Source organism: Gracilinanus agilis, chromosome 4, assembly GCF_016433145.1.
Source record: "Gracilinanus agilis isolate LMUSP501 chromosome 4, AgileGrace, whole genome shotgun sequence".
NCBI classification, from domain to species: Eukaryota; Metazoa; Chordata; class Mammalia; order Didelphimorphia; family Didelphidae; genus Gracilinanus; species Gracilinanus agilis.
This window is the reverse complement of record NC_058133.1, coordinates 60,921,235-60,938,744: the sequence shown is the minus strand read 5'-3', so window position 1 is coordinate 60,938,744 and position 17,510 is coordinate 60,921,235. Positions and strand designations below refer to the sequence as shown.

At 37.1% G+C, this 17,510-nt stretch overlaps 1 protein-coding gene across 1 annotated transcript in view; it reads right to left on the bottom strand.

The window, feature by feature from the left end:
• Window positions 1–1,278: 1,278 nt before the first annotated feature.
• The window catches only part of POU2F1 (POU class 2 homeobox 1), a 115,459-nt gene continuing 99,227 nt past the window's right edge, over window positions 1,279–17,510 (bottom strand). The window contains exons 14-16 of the mRNA XM_044676367.1: window positions 7,435–7,777; window positions 6,391–6,479; window positions 1,279–1,952 (exon numbers count right to left, since the gene is read on the bottom strand). Of these exons, the coding sequence (XP_044532302.1) occupies window positions 1,639–1,952; window positions 6,391–6,479; window positions 7,435–7,777 (746 nt within the window). The 3' untranslated portion in view covers window positions 1,279–1,638. The remainder of the gene's footprint in view (window positions 1,953–6,390; window positions 6,480–7,434; window positions 7,778–17,510) is intronic.

The window sequence follows — 17,510 nt, the reverse complement described above, 5'->3', positions numbered from 1 at the left end:
GCTCATTTACATGGACTAGAAATGACCCTGAAAACACCTTCAGAAGCTGACTGCTACCTGCAGTCTGAGAAGAGATGCCCATCGCTATTCGGATTTCTTTTAGCAGCAGCATTGCTAGCAAACCACGAAGACCCTTCAGGTGTGTGCAAAGTCCCTGCATCTGTTCAAAGGACACGGCTCTCTCACAGGTTATGTAGCTCCACTGGAGGGCTAAGGCCTCCTGTATTCAAGAATACCAATAAGCTACGTTCTCAAAGCCCTTCTCTCTGGAGAAACAGAATAAATCAGTGGACAACCATCCAGTACAATTTCTTAAACATACACACACACACACACACACACACACACACACACACACACACAACCCCCCCCAAAAAAAACTACATGGTAGAAAGGTTGTCATCATCTTAAAGTTGATTTGTACTTTGCCCAGTTAAGTTGGGTGAGAGAAACCTGAATATCGTGATATAAGCCTCCTCTCTACTACATGAAATCATCTTTCCATGAAATAAGAGTAGAGGAGAACCACCAAGTCAGGGTTTGCAGTAGTCATCGCTCTTTAGAACCAAACCCTGTCCTGCAACACATCCATCTTCTCTGCAAAGTAAGAGAGAGCACAAGGGCACCCTGGGATCTGGATCTGAGGGTGGGTTATCCAATGGGTTGGGGTGAATGAGAGCTACAGTTCAGCAGGAATTTCTTCCCACACAAAAGTGCTCTAAAGGCACCGCCTGATGGGGGTAGGGTGGGGCTTGCACACACTGCCCTCCTTCAGCTTCTGCATCAAGCCTCTTGCATAAGTGGCCAAAGAAAATGATTTTCTAGCACCTCTGTAAGAGTCATCAAGGATGAGGAAACCAGCAAGAACATTCCCCAAAGTGAAGAACATACACTCTTCCCTTGTTGCCCCCAATACTCCTCTCCCCACAGCACGGGAGCTCACTGAAAAAGGATCCAGGAGCAAGAGACAAACATGTCCAAACTATATATATACATATATATATATACACATATATATGCATATACATATATATATACACACATACATATATATATACACTTGTATATGTATGTATGGATATATATGGATACAAAAAAATAATAATAGCAACAACAACAATAATAATAAAGAGATACAGTAATACAGGCCTGCCTAAATTGTACCAGTTAAGAAAGGAACCCCCAACACAATTGATACGATTATAAACACCTTGTTATGACATAATGGCCTGTACAACAGACCCATAAAAATGATTTTTTTTAAAAAAGAAAAAGATATTTAGACAAACAAGAAATCCCCTTCCTATGTTGGAATTGATAACCCACCTTAACTTGTCATCGTGACTGCTGGAAATGATAAGTAGTCCTTTTACTTAATTTTTTTTTTTTTTTTTACATTTTTGGTTAGAAAGTTCTCCAATCCATGAAGCAATCCTGAAAAGACAGTGTTTATTACAAAATTAGGCAAATGTCTGTCCCATCTTTCCATCCTTCCTGTTTCTCTTTGTTTTCCTTCTCTCCCTTGTCCCCAGCAATATGGTGAGAGGAAGCCAATCATATTTTCAGTTTTAAACCTAGCCAGCAGCCAAATCACCCTGCAAAATGAAGAAGGCTGGTGGCAGCCCAGCTGAACCCAGCTCACTGTGCCTTAGAGGCAGTGGTGGTGGTGGAAGCAGCCCCACTAGCAGAGGCCACAGTGAAGAGAGAGTTCTGGATGGACTCAGCTGAGGTGGAAGGGGCATGAAGGCCAGCGACTGGACCAGAGGTCCCTGCGGAGGAGGCTGCAGCTGCAGAGACCAGGCTAACGGGGTTGCTGGTGAGCAGAGAGAGGTTCTGAGGATTCAGGAACAGCGGGGCAGTCACGATGTTAGGAGTTCCTCCTGCATTGGCAAATACCAGGTTCCCAGTTGCGTCTAGAGATGTTATTGGAAGAGATCCACCAGATGCAAGAGCTAAAGAACAAAACCCAAATATGGGTAAGGATGAGAGTGTTAATAGGAGAAGCAGAAGGAAGATGATTTACAAAAAAGGCTTTTATTATTTCCCATGGCTAGAAAAATAAAGGCTTATGCCACAAAATAAATTATATTTATAAATCCCAAATGGAGCAAATGGTTCTACAAAGCCCCAAATTCTAAGCAATCCAACGGTCTTGTTTTTCTAATATCCTAAGACTCTTGTGGGCTAGCTTTCAAGGGTTTACACGGTTTTATATCTTGCTGAGTTTCAGAATGATTTATTATAGAATGAAACATGTTTTAAATAAAGCTTTCACTAGTTCTTAACTAAGTTAAAGGATATAATTATTAAATGAAGTATCTACTTGCTTAGAAGGAATGTGGAATATTCTTAAGCACAACCTAACTTTCGTGTATTTTCTGCAAAAGAAAAGAGTCTCTTAAACTATTTCCTAGAAAGCTAGAAGGAATACTAGTGACCTAAGCAACCCTAGGTGAACTGACCAAAATTAGGAAAGACTCCTCAAAGAAGCCAGGATATGTGTGTATACATTCTTAGTTCAATCAGAAAGGTACTACCAAAATTTTGTGTAGTAAAACTAGGCATTTCCATCTTTCAACATCCTTCCCTTGGACCTGATACGAGAAAATATTTTTAGCTCTCTCAGAAAAGGTATACGATTTACTGTATGTAAGGAGTAAAAAAATACAAATGTGTCTTTTTTTTTAAGCATAAAAAAGAGTTCACTGTTTTCATAAGTGTATATATATTATGTGGTCCAGAATGACTGCCAGACTGTGGTCCATTACTGAGTAACAGTAGAGTACAGTTGAAATGTGGGGCCTATGGCCTTTGATTGTGCATGATTCCTGGTCTGGGGATGAAGATCTACTTCTGGGTCCACCTCTGCCCCACCCATGCCCTAAGGATATATAGTAAGTTTTTTGGTATAGATCAGGTTCCTGATAGCTCTAGAATAAGGTCACTGACATGTATTATAAATGTCCCCAAATTAGAAGTTAACTGATTGTTTAAAAAAAAAAAAAAAAAAAAGGTCAAATCTTACTCCAGCAAAATTGTCTCTATAAGAAAAGACTTCCCACTCTTGGCAACTGGTTTCATGTAATATGTCAAAATTCTTATAGAACAAAATAATTCAGACCATGTGTTGTAATTGTTATGAGAGTTTTGAGTGTGCCATGGTAAGTGTGGCTTCTAGATAGTTCGTGCATTTTCTAATTATTTTTGAATAGGTCTCCTTTATCATTTCCTCTTGTATTTTGTTGTTGCTACACAGATACGGTGTTGATTTTTTTACCATATTACTTTACTGAAGTTAATAATTGGTCTCAATCTCTGCTGATGCTGTGGAACTTTCTAAAACCATTATCTCATAAGCAAATAGGGACACTTCAGCTACTGTTTTTTTCTATTTCTTTTTTTCTATTTTTTCTCTTATCTTACTGATAGTTCTAGCATTCCTGCTTAGTAGCAATGTATTTCATGTATAATATTATCATTACTGAAGAGGCCTGCATATGAAAAAAAAAAAAAGCAGCTCCAGGACCCTCAGTATTTAGTTCTAGCTGCCCCACTGCTTGTTTTGTCTCTAATAATAACACTAAACTTTAAGGTTCACAGAGACTTTTCTTCCAAAAAACACGAGACAGGGTTTGAGTTGGAAGAAACACTGGAGATCAACTGGTACAACAGCTTCATTATTCAAACTCTTCTAGGTCACATGGTTAAGTAGGTTAACTCCAGAAGGCTGACTGATTGGCTGGGGTCACCCCCCCTACACCAATTCAGGGTCACAGACCTCAGACTCTGGTTAAGTGTCCAGTCAAGATCTGGGTCCAGGTGTTGAAAGGTATCCAACATCTCCAGATAATCTGATAAGGATGGCTTAGTTGATAAGAAAGTAACAGGAGACGATCTTGACTGTTAACTCATAGCTGCTTCTCCCAAGTGCCATCAAGTCACAAGTTTATTATATACTATTTTCACACAAAGAACACAAAGAAAACTTTACTGCTATGTAGAGGTTACAAAGTATACAAAAGAAAACCCTTTGAGGCTTTAAAGTAGAGATAGAACGGGGGCCAATGCCGGATTTTAGCTGCCTGGATATCAGTAAGCCAATTCCAGAAATAGTAACTATATTCTATAGATATCAAAAATGAATTGAGTCTTGTACTTTTTATCTGGAGGACTGCACCTGGGTGGATGAAGTCTTGTCTAGCTTTGTCTGGTTCTGGCCTTGGCTATCTAATATTAGAAGTTCAGGCCCCTTAATTTTCTTGGAGAGAAATTGTTAAATCTGTAACTGCTGGTTTGCTAAGAACTTAAAGCTTTCCAATGAGACTATAATGTTTTTTTCAATAAGAAAAGGTGTGGATCATAAAAGGGGTCAAAAGAGGAGTCTCAGATTTTTATCTATTTGAGGCTATTCCTCTTATTGGCCTCCCACACCCAGGCCTCCGGATTTGACTAAGGGCTCTAATTTGGTCATAATCCATATTAACTATAAAAGAAAAAACTAAAGGACATTTCTCTGTTTAAGAGCTATTACTTAATTATCTTTCTTCAAATCCAACAACTAATTTTCCAAAACAAAGATTTCACAGTAATTAAATCAATTAGGTTTTTGACCACCTTATGCCCTTTGTTTTGCACTTAAATAGTATTTAAAAATGTATTTATTAGAAATCATTATAAATTCCTGCTGAGTTGGCATCTCATTCCTTTTCTAGACTCTGAGCTCCCTGGGGACAATGACCATGATTCTATGTACTCAAGCTCATAGCATAACTTCACATAACAGGAGCTTAAGAAGTTTTTGATAAATTGTATGTGATGGGCACCTGCAGTAGCCAATCTGCTGAGGAAATTATTTCATTTTGAACAGGTATGCTCCTTCAGACAGCATCAAGCAGATTTTTGGTCAGAGTGTTCTCACTAGAGAGCTACAAGAACCCAAGGAGGAGTTACCTACAGAATGGTAGGAATGGTTTTGCCACAGCAAAGTTCACTTTCAAGGAAATTCATCAAACATAGCAGTTTTAACAAACACAATGATATTAAGGAGACAAAGGTCTTGTTAAATGTTTGAATACAGTTGGTTCTATCCTCAGGCTCTTTATACTTTTAGGGGAAAGTTCTGACTAGGAGAGCATGGTCCAGCAGGCTAAAATCTTCTTTTAAAAAAAAAATCTTTTTGATATGCTTATCATGTTATAGGTCCTTTCACTTTGGATAGTCCTAATTATTATGACATTTTGTCTCATAGTAAATTGAAATCTGCCATCCCTCCATCTCCCACCAAGCATTCCCAGTTCTTCCACAGGAAAAGCTGGCAAACTGCTGGGAGTCAGGGATCCTGTTACCTCTTCCTCAGCAGCCTTGCCTTTTACCTCTCCATACAACTTCTCTTTCAAACTGAAGGTCTTCCTTCCTTGATTTTCCTAAAGCAGTGATGGGCAAACTATTCCAGGGGGCCAGATCCAGGCCTAGTTTGCCCATCACTGCCTTAAGCTATGTGATTAGGGAATTGTTTAAGGCAGTGATGGGCAAACTAGGCCTGGATCTGGCCCCCTAGAATAGTTTGCCCATCACTGTCCTAAAGCATGATCTTAATTTCTTTCATTGTTCTGGATGCCCTGCTGAGGATGCTCTCTAGCTTGTCAGTCTTTCTGAAAAGGAAGCACTCAAAACTGACTACCTGACTCTAGCTTTGCTTTGACCAGAACAGAATACAATGGGAATATTCCCTCTCTGCCTCTTCTCATACAGCCTTGGATGAGATGCACTGTTCTGACTGCCAGATGACAAGGTTGGCTTTCAGTCACTTGAGTGCCACTAACTAAAACCAGCAAATCTTTTTCAGATGAGCTGTTACACTATTAGACCTTCCTTAAATTGTTACTTATGAAGGTAACAGTTGTGCAAAGGAATGGGAACTGTTACATTGCAGAAACCAAACAAAATCCCTCTACCTTATTCAATATTTTATTTGGGACAATTCTTTGATGAGGAAACAAGAAATCTAGATTAAGGAAAAAAGTTTCTCTTTGAAAGGCAAGGGTAAAAATATCTCAACTACAGTATCTCTTAAATTTATGACAACAAAGGAAGCATATTTATAAATTTTACAAGCTATTCCTATGAGATTCCATGCCAGCCATAAATATAAGCAGTACGAAATGTTGGGTTTCTTAATTTACTTACCTATTCCACCAGCTTCTTTCCAACCTTAAACCAAAATGTGTTATTTTTTTGTTCTGAATTCCCAAATAACAACCACCCAAGTCCTGCAAAGCTTCTTTCAGTGCTGTCTTTGTCCTCAATAGTATAAATAACCAACAATCTTCTCTCACCCTCCCACCCCATTCCAAAAAAGGAATGGTCAATGATGGGAAAAATGTAACTGACCTTGAATTGTTGCGAGTGTACTGTTGCTCATCAGAGCTGGGCTAAGAGCACTGCCCAGTGTCCCTGGGTTGAGACTGAGTAAGGCACCTCTGTAGTTCCAAGGGAGGGAACAAAGACAGGGAGAAATAGTTACTTTCCAGTAAAACTTATCATCAGTCTGAAAATTAGCCACTCAGAGAAAAGAAAGGAAAATTCAATTGGGGCAAATGTAGACAGAACTAGAAGAAGACTCCCATAGCTTTTCCTAGAACATTTGATTATCCTTGTACCACACAGTATGATGGAATAGTGCTTCTGAGTGCTGTTTTCCTTCATTTTATTAAAGCAAAACTGCTGGCTGAGGTCATTGCCATTTTACATAAACCTTAAATTTTTATTTTAGTGAATTTAAATGTTTATCCCCTCTTCTTTTTCAAAAGAAAAAAGCTTCAGCCCCAAACTTAAATTTCCATGAAATTTCTCTTTTCCTACAATAACAATATAAAATTTGAATTGCATAAATGGCTGTCTTTACAACCTTAGAGAACAGATCAGGAAAAAGCATGGCTGGAAAAAGACAGTGCCTTTGCATCTCAAGAGTTAGAAAGAAGTAGTTGATGTAGTTAATAGAAAAAAGCGGATCGATCTGGGTAGCGATCAGAATGACTTATATTTACTTTCTGATTCCATCACTTGGAAATTTTTTACATAAGGATGTATACTCTAACTGACAATATAATTGGGATATTTTGAGAGAATTCCATCTTATGAGGGCTCATATGCCCAGTTTTTGGTCTTGTAACTAGAGATATATATTGCTTCTTGACTCTGTACTTCAAAGTATACTTTTGCAGTATTAAGATATTGGTCACCTCCTTATTTAAATCTACCTAAGGCACTGTGAGTTTCTTGAAAGTATGGTTCTAGAACAGTTAATTAGGAAGGCTTAAAAGCAGGAACATTTTGATTAAGAAGAGAGGGTGGTGAAGACTGCTCTACAATAAAAGGAACCCCTCCCTCCTTCACCTCTTTCATGAGAAGGCCTGAGGAAAGGCAGCTCCTTACCCAGCTGCAAACTGTGAGGGTGCCATCAGCCCTGGACTTAGTCCTGCTGCAGCAGCCATTGCAGCAAGACTGGCATTTGCAGGCAGCTGGGCAGCTCCTTGGAGGGCAGCAGCTGCTGTCTGCAACCCGGATGCTGTCACCATCACCTGGCTGGTCCCAAGAGGGGAGGACAGAGGGGCAGAGGTGGTCTGTGTTGTGCTGGTCTCACTGGCACTGGACGCCTCTGAGGCAGAGACGGAGGCAGAAGGGGAGGGGCTCAGAGAGGGGGGTGTCACTGCAGAGGAAGCTGGAGGTGCTGTGGAAATCACAGTTGCCGTGTTGTTGGAGGTTGTTTCTGTAGTTCCTGTAAGGAAGAGCTGGATTAGAAAGTGTGATCTTTAATTTGAAAATCCTTCTTAAATAAAAATGGCTTTTTTTATACCATGTTTTTACACCATCTACCCCTCTTGGTTCCTACTCAGTGAATCTTCTTGTTAGAAAAGAAAAAAACCAAACAAACAGTTCAGCAAAAACAACACATCCAGTACAGCTGAAACTCCAAATGAGATATAATGAGAGAGGGACAAGGAAAACACATTTCCTCACCTCTTCTCCTGGGCTGAACTTCTTGGCCATTTTAATCAGATACCTTTCAATTTCATTTAATTGTTCTTTTCACTTACATTCCCAAAATTATCTATTGCTTTCCTTATTCTGCTTACTTCATTTTGTATCAGTTTATACGTCTTCAGCTTTTTCTAAATTCTGTAATATTTACCATATTTTATGGCACAGTAAAATTGGACTTCATTCATGCATCACAATTTGTTTACCTATTTTCCAATCAATTGGGAATATACTTTATTTCCAATTCTTTGATACAAAAAAAAAAAAAGAGTGAGTATTTTGGTTCTATCTTTGAACTCCATGAATATGCTTAAAGGTGAGGAACTCTTAGAAGAGTTGCTTTTCTCAAAGCCTATAGCATAATTGTATCACTAATTTACTACCATTCCTGTTTTATTTGGCTTTTTTCTCTATAGCTATTTCTTTATGTCTTCTCCTAACTTGATTTAGTTGTAACTATAAAAAATAATTTTGGTAAAAGAACCTTAAATAAAAACATATTAGAAATAGAGTTTTGAACTAGATCTAAACAACTGGAAAAACATTAATTGCTCATGGGTAGGACTAGCTAACATAACAAAACTGACAACCCAAAATAATTTACTTATTCAGTACCATACCTATCAAACTACCAAGAAACTTTTTTACTGAATTAGAAAAAATTATAACAAAGTTCATTTGGAAGAACAAAAGATCAAGAATATCAAGGGAAACTGAAAAAAATGTGAAGGATGAAGGCCTAGCAGTATCAGATCTTAAATTGTACTATAAAGCAGTAGTCATCAAAAAAACATGGTACTGGCTAAGAGACAGAAGGGAGGATCAGTGGAATAGACTTGGGGTAAAAGACCTCAGCAAGACAGTGTACGATAAACCCAAAGATGCCAGCTTCTGGGACAAAAACGCACTATTTGACAAAAACTGCTGGGAAATTTAGAAAACAATATGGGAGAGATTAGGTTTAGATCAATGGCTTACAACCTACATCAAGATAAATTCAGAATGGGTGAATGACTTAAATAAAAAGGATACTATAAGTAAATTAGGTGAATTTATTAATTAATAATAATAAAAATATTCTACCTGTAAGATCTGTGGGAAAGATTTTAAGACCAATCAAGAGACAGAGAATATTACAAAATGTAAAATGAATAATTTTGATTACATTAAATTAAAAAGGTTTTGTACAAACAAAACCAATGCAACCAGAATTAGAAGGGAAGCAACAAATTGGGGGAAAAAATCTTTATAACAAAAACCTCTGACAAAGGCCTAATTACTCAAATTTATAAGGAGCTAAATAACTTGCACAAAAAAAAAAAAAGCAAGCCATTCCCCAACCGATAAATGGGCAAGGGACAAGAATAGGCAATTTTCAGATAAAGAAATCAAAACTATCAATAAGCACATGAAAAAGTGTTCTAAATCTTTTATAATTAGAGAAATGCAAATCAAAACAACTCTGAGGTACCACCTCACACATAGCACATAAGGAAAGCAATCAATGTTGGAGGGAATGTGGCAAAATTGGGACACTAATGCATTGTTGGTGGAGTTGTGAATTGATTCAACCATTCTGGAAGGCAATTTGGAATTATGCCCAAAGGGCTTTAAAAGACTGCCTGCCCTTTGATCCAGCCATAGCACTCCTTGGTTTATACCCCAAAGAGATAACAGGGAAAAATATGTGTACAAAAATATTTATAGTCTTGCTCTTTGTGGTGGCCAAAAAATTGGAAAACGAGGGATGCCCTTTGATTGGGGAATGGCTGAACAAATTGTGGTACCTGTTGGTAATGGAATACTTTTAGAACTGTAGGAATTCCATGTGAACTGGAAAGACCTCCAGGAATTGATGCAGAGTGAAAGGAGCAGAACCAGAGCATTATACAAAGAGATGGATACACTGTGGTACAAATGAATGTAATGGACTTCTCTACTAGCATCGATGCAATGATCCAGGACAACTCTGAGGGACTTATGAGAAAAAATGTTATCTATATGGAGAGAAAGAACTGTGGGAGCAGAAACACAGAAGAAAAACAACTACTTGATCAACATGATTTGATGGGGATATGATTGAGAATGTAGACTCTAGTCTAAACGATCACTCTAGTGCAAATTTTAATAATATGGAAATAGGTCTTGATCAATGACATGTAAAACTCAGTGGAATTGTTTGTTGGCTACAGGAGGGAGGTGGGAGAAGGGAGGGAAAGAACATGAATCATGTAACCATGGAAAAATAGCCTTAATTAATTAAATAAACTTAACAAAAGAAATATAGTTTTGAATCTTTAAGATGAAAAGACAAATAAAAGAAAATGAAGAAATACAGAATAGAAAGAATTCAGTATTAGCTTCATACTTAGGAACAAAAACAGAATATCATGGAGATCATCTTAGAATGAGGCTAGCAACTGTCCTGGAAAAAGAAGTTCCTAGAACCCCCTTCCCACTTCCCCATGCAAACTTAGCATTTCTGAAGTGTTTCATCTCCACCAGGAACCCTAAGATTTCTTTAGAGGTTTGAATAGAGAACAAAATGAACCCAAAGATGTTTTTTTTGGGGGGCGAGGGGGGGAATAAATGCAAACAATCTCAGTTGGCCACTTAAATATCTTCTTTTCACTCAGGAAGTATTTGGAGCTTTACACCTGCTTATTATTGAGACAACAGACCTTCCTAAGTCTGACACTGATGTCATAAACAGGTGAGCTGTGAAGTTACTATTTAGGGTGCGGGTACAAAACCAAGGTCCCAAGAACACTATAGGGGGTAAGAAGAATGACCAGCTTTGATCCAGAGCCATGCCACAGCTGGGTTTATACCCCAAAGAGATCATAAGGAAAAAGACTAGTACAAAAATATTTATAGCTGTGCTCTTTGTGGTGGAAAAAAACTGGAAAACAAGGAGATGTCATTAAATTGGGGAATGGCTGAACAAACTGTAATATCTGTCGGTGATGGAATACTATTGTGCTGAAAGGAATAATGAACTGGAGGAATTCCATGTGAACTGGAATGACCTCCAGGAATTGATGCAGAGAGAAAGGAGCAGAAGCAGGAGAATATTGTGCACAGAGACTGATACACTGTGGTAAAATTGAATGTAATGGACTTCTCTACTAGCAATAATGCAATGATCCAGGACAATTCTGAGGGAATTATGAGAAAGAACCCTATCCACATTCAGAGGAAGAACTGTGGGAGTAGAGACACAGAAGAAAAACAACTGCCTGATCACATGGTTCGATGGGGATATAATTAGAGATACTGACTCAAAATGAACAACCTAATGCAAATATCAATAATATGGAAATTGGTCTTGATCAATGACGCATGTAAAACCCAGTGGAATTGTGTGTGGGATATGGGAGGGGGGTGGAGGTGGGGAAGGATAAAACATGAATCCTATAACCATGGAGAAATGTTATAAATTAATAAATTAAATAAAAATTAAAAAATAAAATATACAAGGATATAATACAGAAATATATTATGGGGAAAAAAGAAGAATAACCAATATCTAAACAGAAATGACATGTCATGAGAACTTCTAAGATTAAAAAACCAATCCATCAAAATGCTTTAAGTTGGTAGAAATGCCTGCAAGTTTCTAGAAAGTTTTGATATACTGCTTTATGTGTGTGTGTGTGTGTGTTTGTGTGTGTGTGTGTGTCTGTCTGTCTATCTATGTGTGTCTGTTGTATTTCTCTCTCTCTCTCTGTCCACTTAATGTCAAAAGCATAAATTATCTTGGGAGGGAAGAGGAAGCCAATTCCTCCTGCTGATTTATAACTCCAGTAATATTAAGCCACTAAACTCTAAGTAGAAAAGAGAGGAGGTCTTTGTGTCACCAATATCAATGATGACTATCTAGAACTACTATATGAAAACTACTAACATCAAGCAGATTTTACTTTAATTAAATTAATTCTATGAAACCTTACATGAACTAATGCCAAGTGAAATCAGCAGAAATAGAAAAACAACATACCAAATGACAAAAGTGATGGGAAAGAACCAACACCACAAAATAACTGAAGGAATATTGCAAAATAATAAAGAACAAACTTGGGTCCCCAAAAAGGGATACGAGAAGAAGCCTCATTCAATCCTTTGCAGAGAGGAGTTAGCCATGGGTGCAAAATATTTTTTCCACCAATACATTTTTCAACAAATTGAATTGGATTTTCTGAATTTTACTTTTTTGAAAAACTCTGTTTATAGGGAGTGGCCTGACATGAGGGAAATCTAGATTATGTGAAAACAAAAAATATCAACAAAATCTTTTAAAAATTAAGTTTGTCTTTTAGGATTTAACTAATCACTCTTAATAAGGGTAACTAAGCAGCATTATTTTTTCAGGCTCCAGAACCTGAATGTCTAGGATATCATATAGTGATTAGGTTATAATAATATCAATAAATATGGCCTATCAACACAAAAATTTCAGTGTAGAAATTACATCTTTAAAAGTATGTCATTGAAAGAATACCTAAAGAATTATTTACTCTTACAATATTTACTACTTTTATTTACCTACTATGTGCCAGGTATTATACTAAGTGCTAGGGATATGAGTACCAAAGAAAGACATGAAAACAATCTTTTGACAGAATAGGGAATATAATGGACAAGTCCACTTATTTGGTCAGAGAAAAGTCACAGAACCCTGGCACTAAAAAGGCCTTAGAAATTAAAGTTAACATTAGGGTGCTCTATTTCCCTGGTCAGTGGTGGTGGAGGACCATGGCTGAGAGACAGTCATGTAGAGAGTCATGTGGTTAGATCAGAAATAGGCTTTAATCTCCCTCTATCTCTATGTTCTCAATTTCAAGTAATATTAATAAACTCTATGGGAATTAAGAACCTAGAGTTTTTAACAGTAACATAGTATATAGGTGAAGAGAGTCTTTTAAATATTCTGTTCCTGATCAATTAGAGACCATTGTCTACTATTCTTTCCTTATGTTGTTATTGTTGTTCCATCTTCCCAATATCTGCTTTAGTTTTTCCTCTTTATAACAATATCCACTTGTTGCAATTCTGTGTTCTAAGGCTAAGCAGAAGAGGTCAATTGACTTCCATATAAGAGGCCTTCAAATACATGAAGAAAATGATTAGTCCCCTCTAGTCTTCTCTTCTCCAGGCTCCCAATTCCCTTGACCTACCTTCATAAAGAATGATATTAGGGGCCCTCTGCTATCCTGGTTGCATTCCCTTGGAAACTTTATCATTTACCCATTCCCTTCATGAAATGTGGGGCCTATTACCAAACAAAATACTCCAGGCAGTTTGATGATGGCAGAAATCAACAACACAATCAGCTTACTGATTCTGAATTCTTTGCTTTCTTAATGCAACTAAGATTACATTTGTTTTCTTAGATATCAAAGAATTATTCCTTTACTTGGAGTCTGCACTATATTATTCCCACCATAGTGGTGAAAACTTTAATGAGCATACAGCTCTCTATTTTATGTTTTCCTTGATGTTTATGATCAGAGAGTTGTTCAACTGGTTATGCCTGTTGCTGAATCCTTCAAGAATTCTTGAATGATTCTGATATATACACTGAGTTGGGGGGGGGGAGGGGGGCTGGAGGGATGTATCTTGTAGGAAAAGCACCTTTAATATAGAATTTGTATAGATGAGAGATATTGTACAGATGGGAGATAAGAAAGTTGTTTGTTTTTTTTTTAAATGCCTTTATCTTCCATCTTAGAATTAATACTAAGCATCAGTAAGGGATAATCGGCCAGTGGTTCCCAAACTTTTTTGGCCTACCGCCCCCTTTGCAGAAAAAAATATTACTTAGCGCCCCCTGTCACATACTATTACTGCCCCCTTACAGTTATTCACCGCCCCCAAATGAATCTGTAGCCATCACTGCTCCCTTGGATCGCTGTAGCACCCATCAGGGGGCAGTGGTGTCTACTTTGGGAATCACTGGGATAGGCAATGGGGGAAAAGTGACTTGTGCAGGGTCACATAGCTAGGACATATCTGAGATCAGATTTAAACCTAAGATCTCCTATCTTAAGGCCTGGTTCTCTATCCACTGAGCCACCTAACTGTCCGTATTTATGTAGTATTCTTTTGGGCATGTTTATTGGTATTAGTAAAGCTTGAGGCGTTTTTCCCACTAAGCCTTTTTTGGTATCTTATACACCCTTGTCTTCAGAAAATTTGTAGTGTTTCCTCTATACTCTCAAAACTGTGTCTGCTTCCAGTACAGATTTCCTCGTTATCTATCTGGTCTAATCTTGCTCCTGTTTTTATTCTCTTTAGTGCCATTTCATCTTATCCAATAAGTATATACCTATGACTGTGATTTTAGGTACAAGTGTGGTGGTATTACTGTCCTTGATAGAGAAAACAATTGTTATATTTCTGAAGAAATCTTGAATGATTTTTGATGTGTGGATAGGAAACACCATGATAAAAAAAAAAATCTGCAGGGTGTTATTTTAAAATTACAAATCTTTAGTTTTTCTTCTAGTTTTTTTTTTCCCAAACCTTCTATTTTCATCCTTAAATTCTCTTGGAATTTCATTTAGTTGGGCACTTTGCCATGCTTTCTCAAAACTTTTATTCTTGTTTCTTTTATTTATGAGACTATGGGTGTAAATGTATTTACACACACATATATATACACGTATATATGCATGCATGTATAAATAATATGAATTGCCTTGTAAAGCAGAGAAGCAATATACCTATAAACACACACAAACATATATCTATATATATCTATAGATTCATAAGCATATGAATGTATATGTGTCAATATCTATCTGTATTTTCTTTTGGATATATTAAGTCTGAGATGTCCTACAGGATATCTAGTTTAAAATATCCAACAGCCAATTGATGATATGGGTTAGAATTCAGGAGAGACTAGGACTGGATAAAAAGATCTGGTAACATTTGTATACAGATGATAATTGAAGCTAAGGGAGAGGAGATGAAGAGAGTATGTAGAAAAAAAGAGAAGAGAGTCCAGGCAGAGTATGGGGGACACCTAAACTCTTAACAATTAAAAAAGGGAAGAGGACAAAAAAATGACACTGACTCCAAATAAAATAATTTTATATAGAAATTTAACCAATGTTAGGCTGCAAAAAAAATGAGATTGAAAGAGCCAAGAAAATGTCTTAGTCAGCAAGCAACTGTCTGCTGATATCAGAAAAATGGCTGTTAAAAGCAACACTGTTTTAGACTACAAACTCACATACTGATGGACCTGTTCTATTGAATTGTCTATTCAACAGCATATCACAGTCTGGACAGTAAACTTTATTCATTTGTCTGGACTTTCATATATAGAGTGAGGTTTAACTCTTGGTCAGAGTGTATTTTATTTTAGAGGCTCAGTAATGATCTGGATGTTGACACAATTGGCACAACATTATCTACAAACAGGCACATCTGGAGAATTCCAACATCTAGGAGAATCCTCCCTTCCTTGTAAACTATGCAATGAACATGCTCCGTGACAGTGATAAAAATATGAGACTCTGTATTAAAGAAACACCTTCCTTAATATTTAAAAAAGATTAAATCCAAACCATCCCTATTATTATAAAAAGGAATCTTGTACAAACTCTCATAGCCATAGGATGCACTGAATTAATTACTTTTTAGTGTTAAACAATAATGTACAGTGATACTTCATACTGTCTATGACTTGAATTAAATTGTGTGATTATAGAGGTGGTCTGTTTAGAACATCATTTCTAAAAGCTGTTCATTTCCTCTTCATTTCTTCATTAACAACTTTGATACTATTCTCATAAAAATTTATGAGAAACCATACATTTGGATAGACAGCCTTTGATATTTCTCCAGTTACTTTTTGGGGAGATAAAAAGATCTGAGATTTTTTTTTCTCATCCTTTTGCATTTGCTTCTCTTTTAACAACCTTGAAAACCAATTTATCAATGCACTTCAAAATTAAGTTGTCTACAACATAAAACTCCCATGTGCATATTGGGGCTACTTCAGCTCTTTTCCTATTTTTGTTTTCTTCAGTGTAACTTCTACTTCTTCAGTTCAAAAATCACAGGACACACAAAAAGGTAGAAAGGAAGAAACCTATCTTTATTAGCCTTGTTCAATTTCTATTAGGACTAATTATTCTTATATAGAGAGTCTTGGAACTTGGGCCAGTGTTTATATGAGGTTATCCCAGAGAAAAATTCCTTATTGTGTAGTTACTTGATAGGTTAGTGGTCATATATGATATGCCTGAGGGGGACTAATCTAGAAAAGCAGTGCAGTAGTCTTTGGGTCTAATAAACATTTATTTAAAGAACTGAAAAGAGGTAGACTAAGTAATTTTTAGGAAAAAATTTGCACAGTTTTAACAATCTATTGTTTTCCTTTTATATCATAAATTCCTAGCCCCACTCTCAACTCAAAGAGAGTCACTCTTGATCTTGCTATGTTTACCACTTTCATGTTCATGAACACTGAAATTTCTTCATCAGATCACAATTTATTGTTATTCTACTTCTCCCTCAGCCTTGCAACCCCAAATTCAATTCCCTCCCTAATTTACTCATCATGGGGATGGATCTAAACATTTCAAACCTTCCAAGGCTCCATGCCCCTCCCCCCCCAATTCCCACTCTCTCAGCTGAGAACCTTTCTGTAAAAACCAAGGCCGTTTACAGTGTCTCACATCATCCAGGTTCCTTCTGTCACTATTTCCTCTTTCATCCCTGTCTTACATGGGGAGATGGCTTTTTTATGACAAGGCAAATCCCTCTCTATAAGTGACACCATTCCACCCCATCTTCTCGATCAGTTTGTTCCCTCCATCGTCATCTCCAACTTTTCCTTCTCTATTGGCTGATTCCCTAATGCTCACATCTCACATGTCTTCAAAAAAAGCTCTCACTTGATCCATTCAGTCCTACTATCTACTGGCCCAGATCTCTTTTCTCTTTTCAAGTTAACTTCCTTGAGAAGGCTGTCAATAATCAATGCCTCCATTTCCTTTCCTCTTACTCTTTTCAATTCTACAGTCTGACCTCATCATTCAACTGAAATTCTTTCTCCAAAGTTACCAATTATTTCTTTTAATTGCCAAATTGATTGGCTTTTTTTCAATCCTCATCTTTCTTGACTCCTCTGCAGCATCTGAAACTGTAGATTACTCTCTACTTGTTGATAATCTCAATTTTAAGTTGCCCTGATACTACTCTATCCTGGTGCTTGCTTTTCCTTCCTGCCTGACTACTTTCTCTTAAAGGGCAGTCTTAGGCCCTCTTCTTGTTTCTCATGACATTATTTCACTTGGTGATCTTGTAAGCTCCCATGGATTCAATTACCATTTCCATGCTAATGATTTTCAGACCTACTTATCTCTATCCCTAACCTTTCTCCTATAGATTTGCATCTCCCATGGCCCATTAGATATATCAAACTTATATCCCAAAGACATATTAAACTCAAC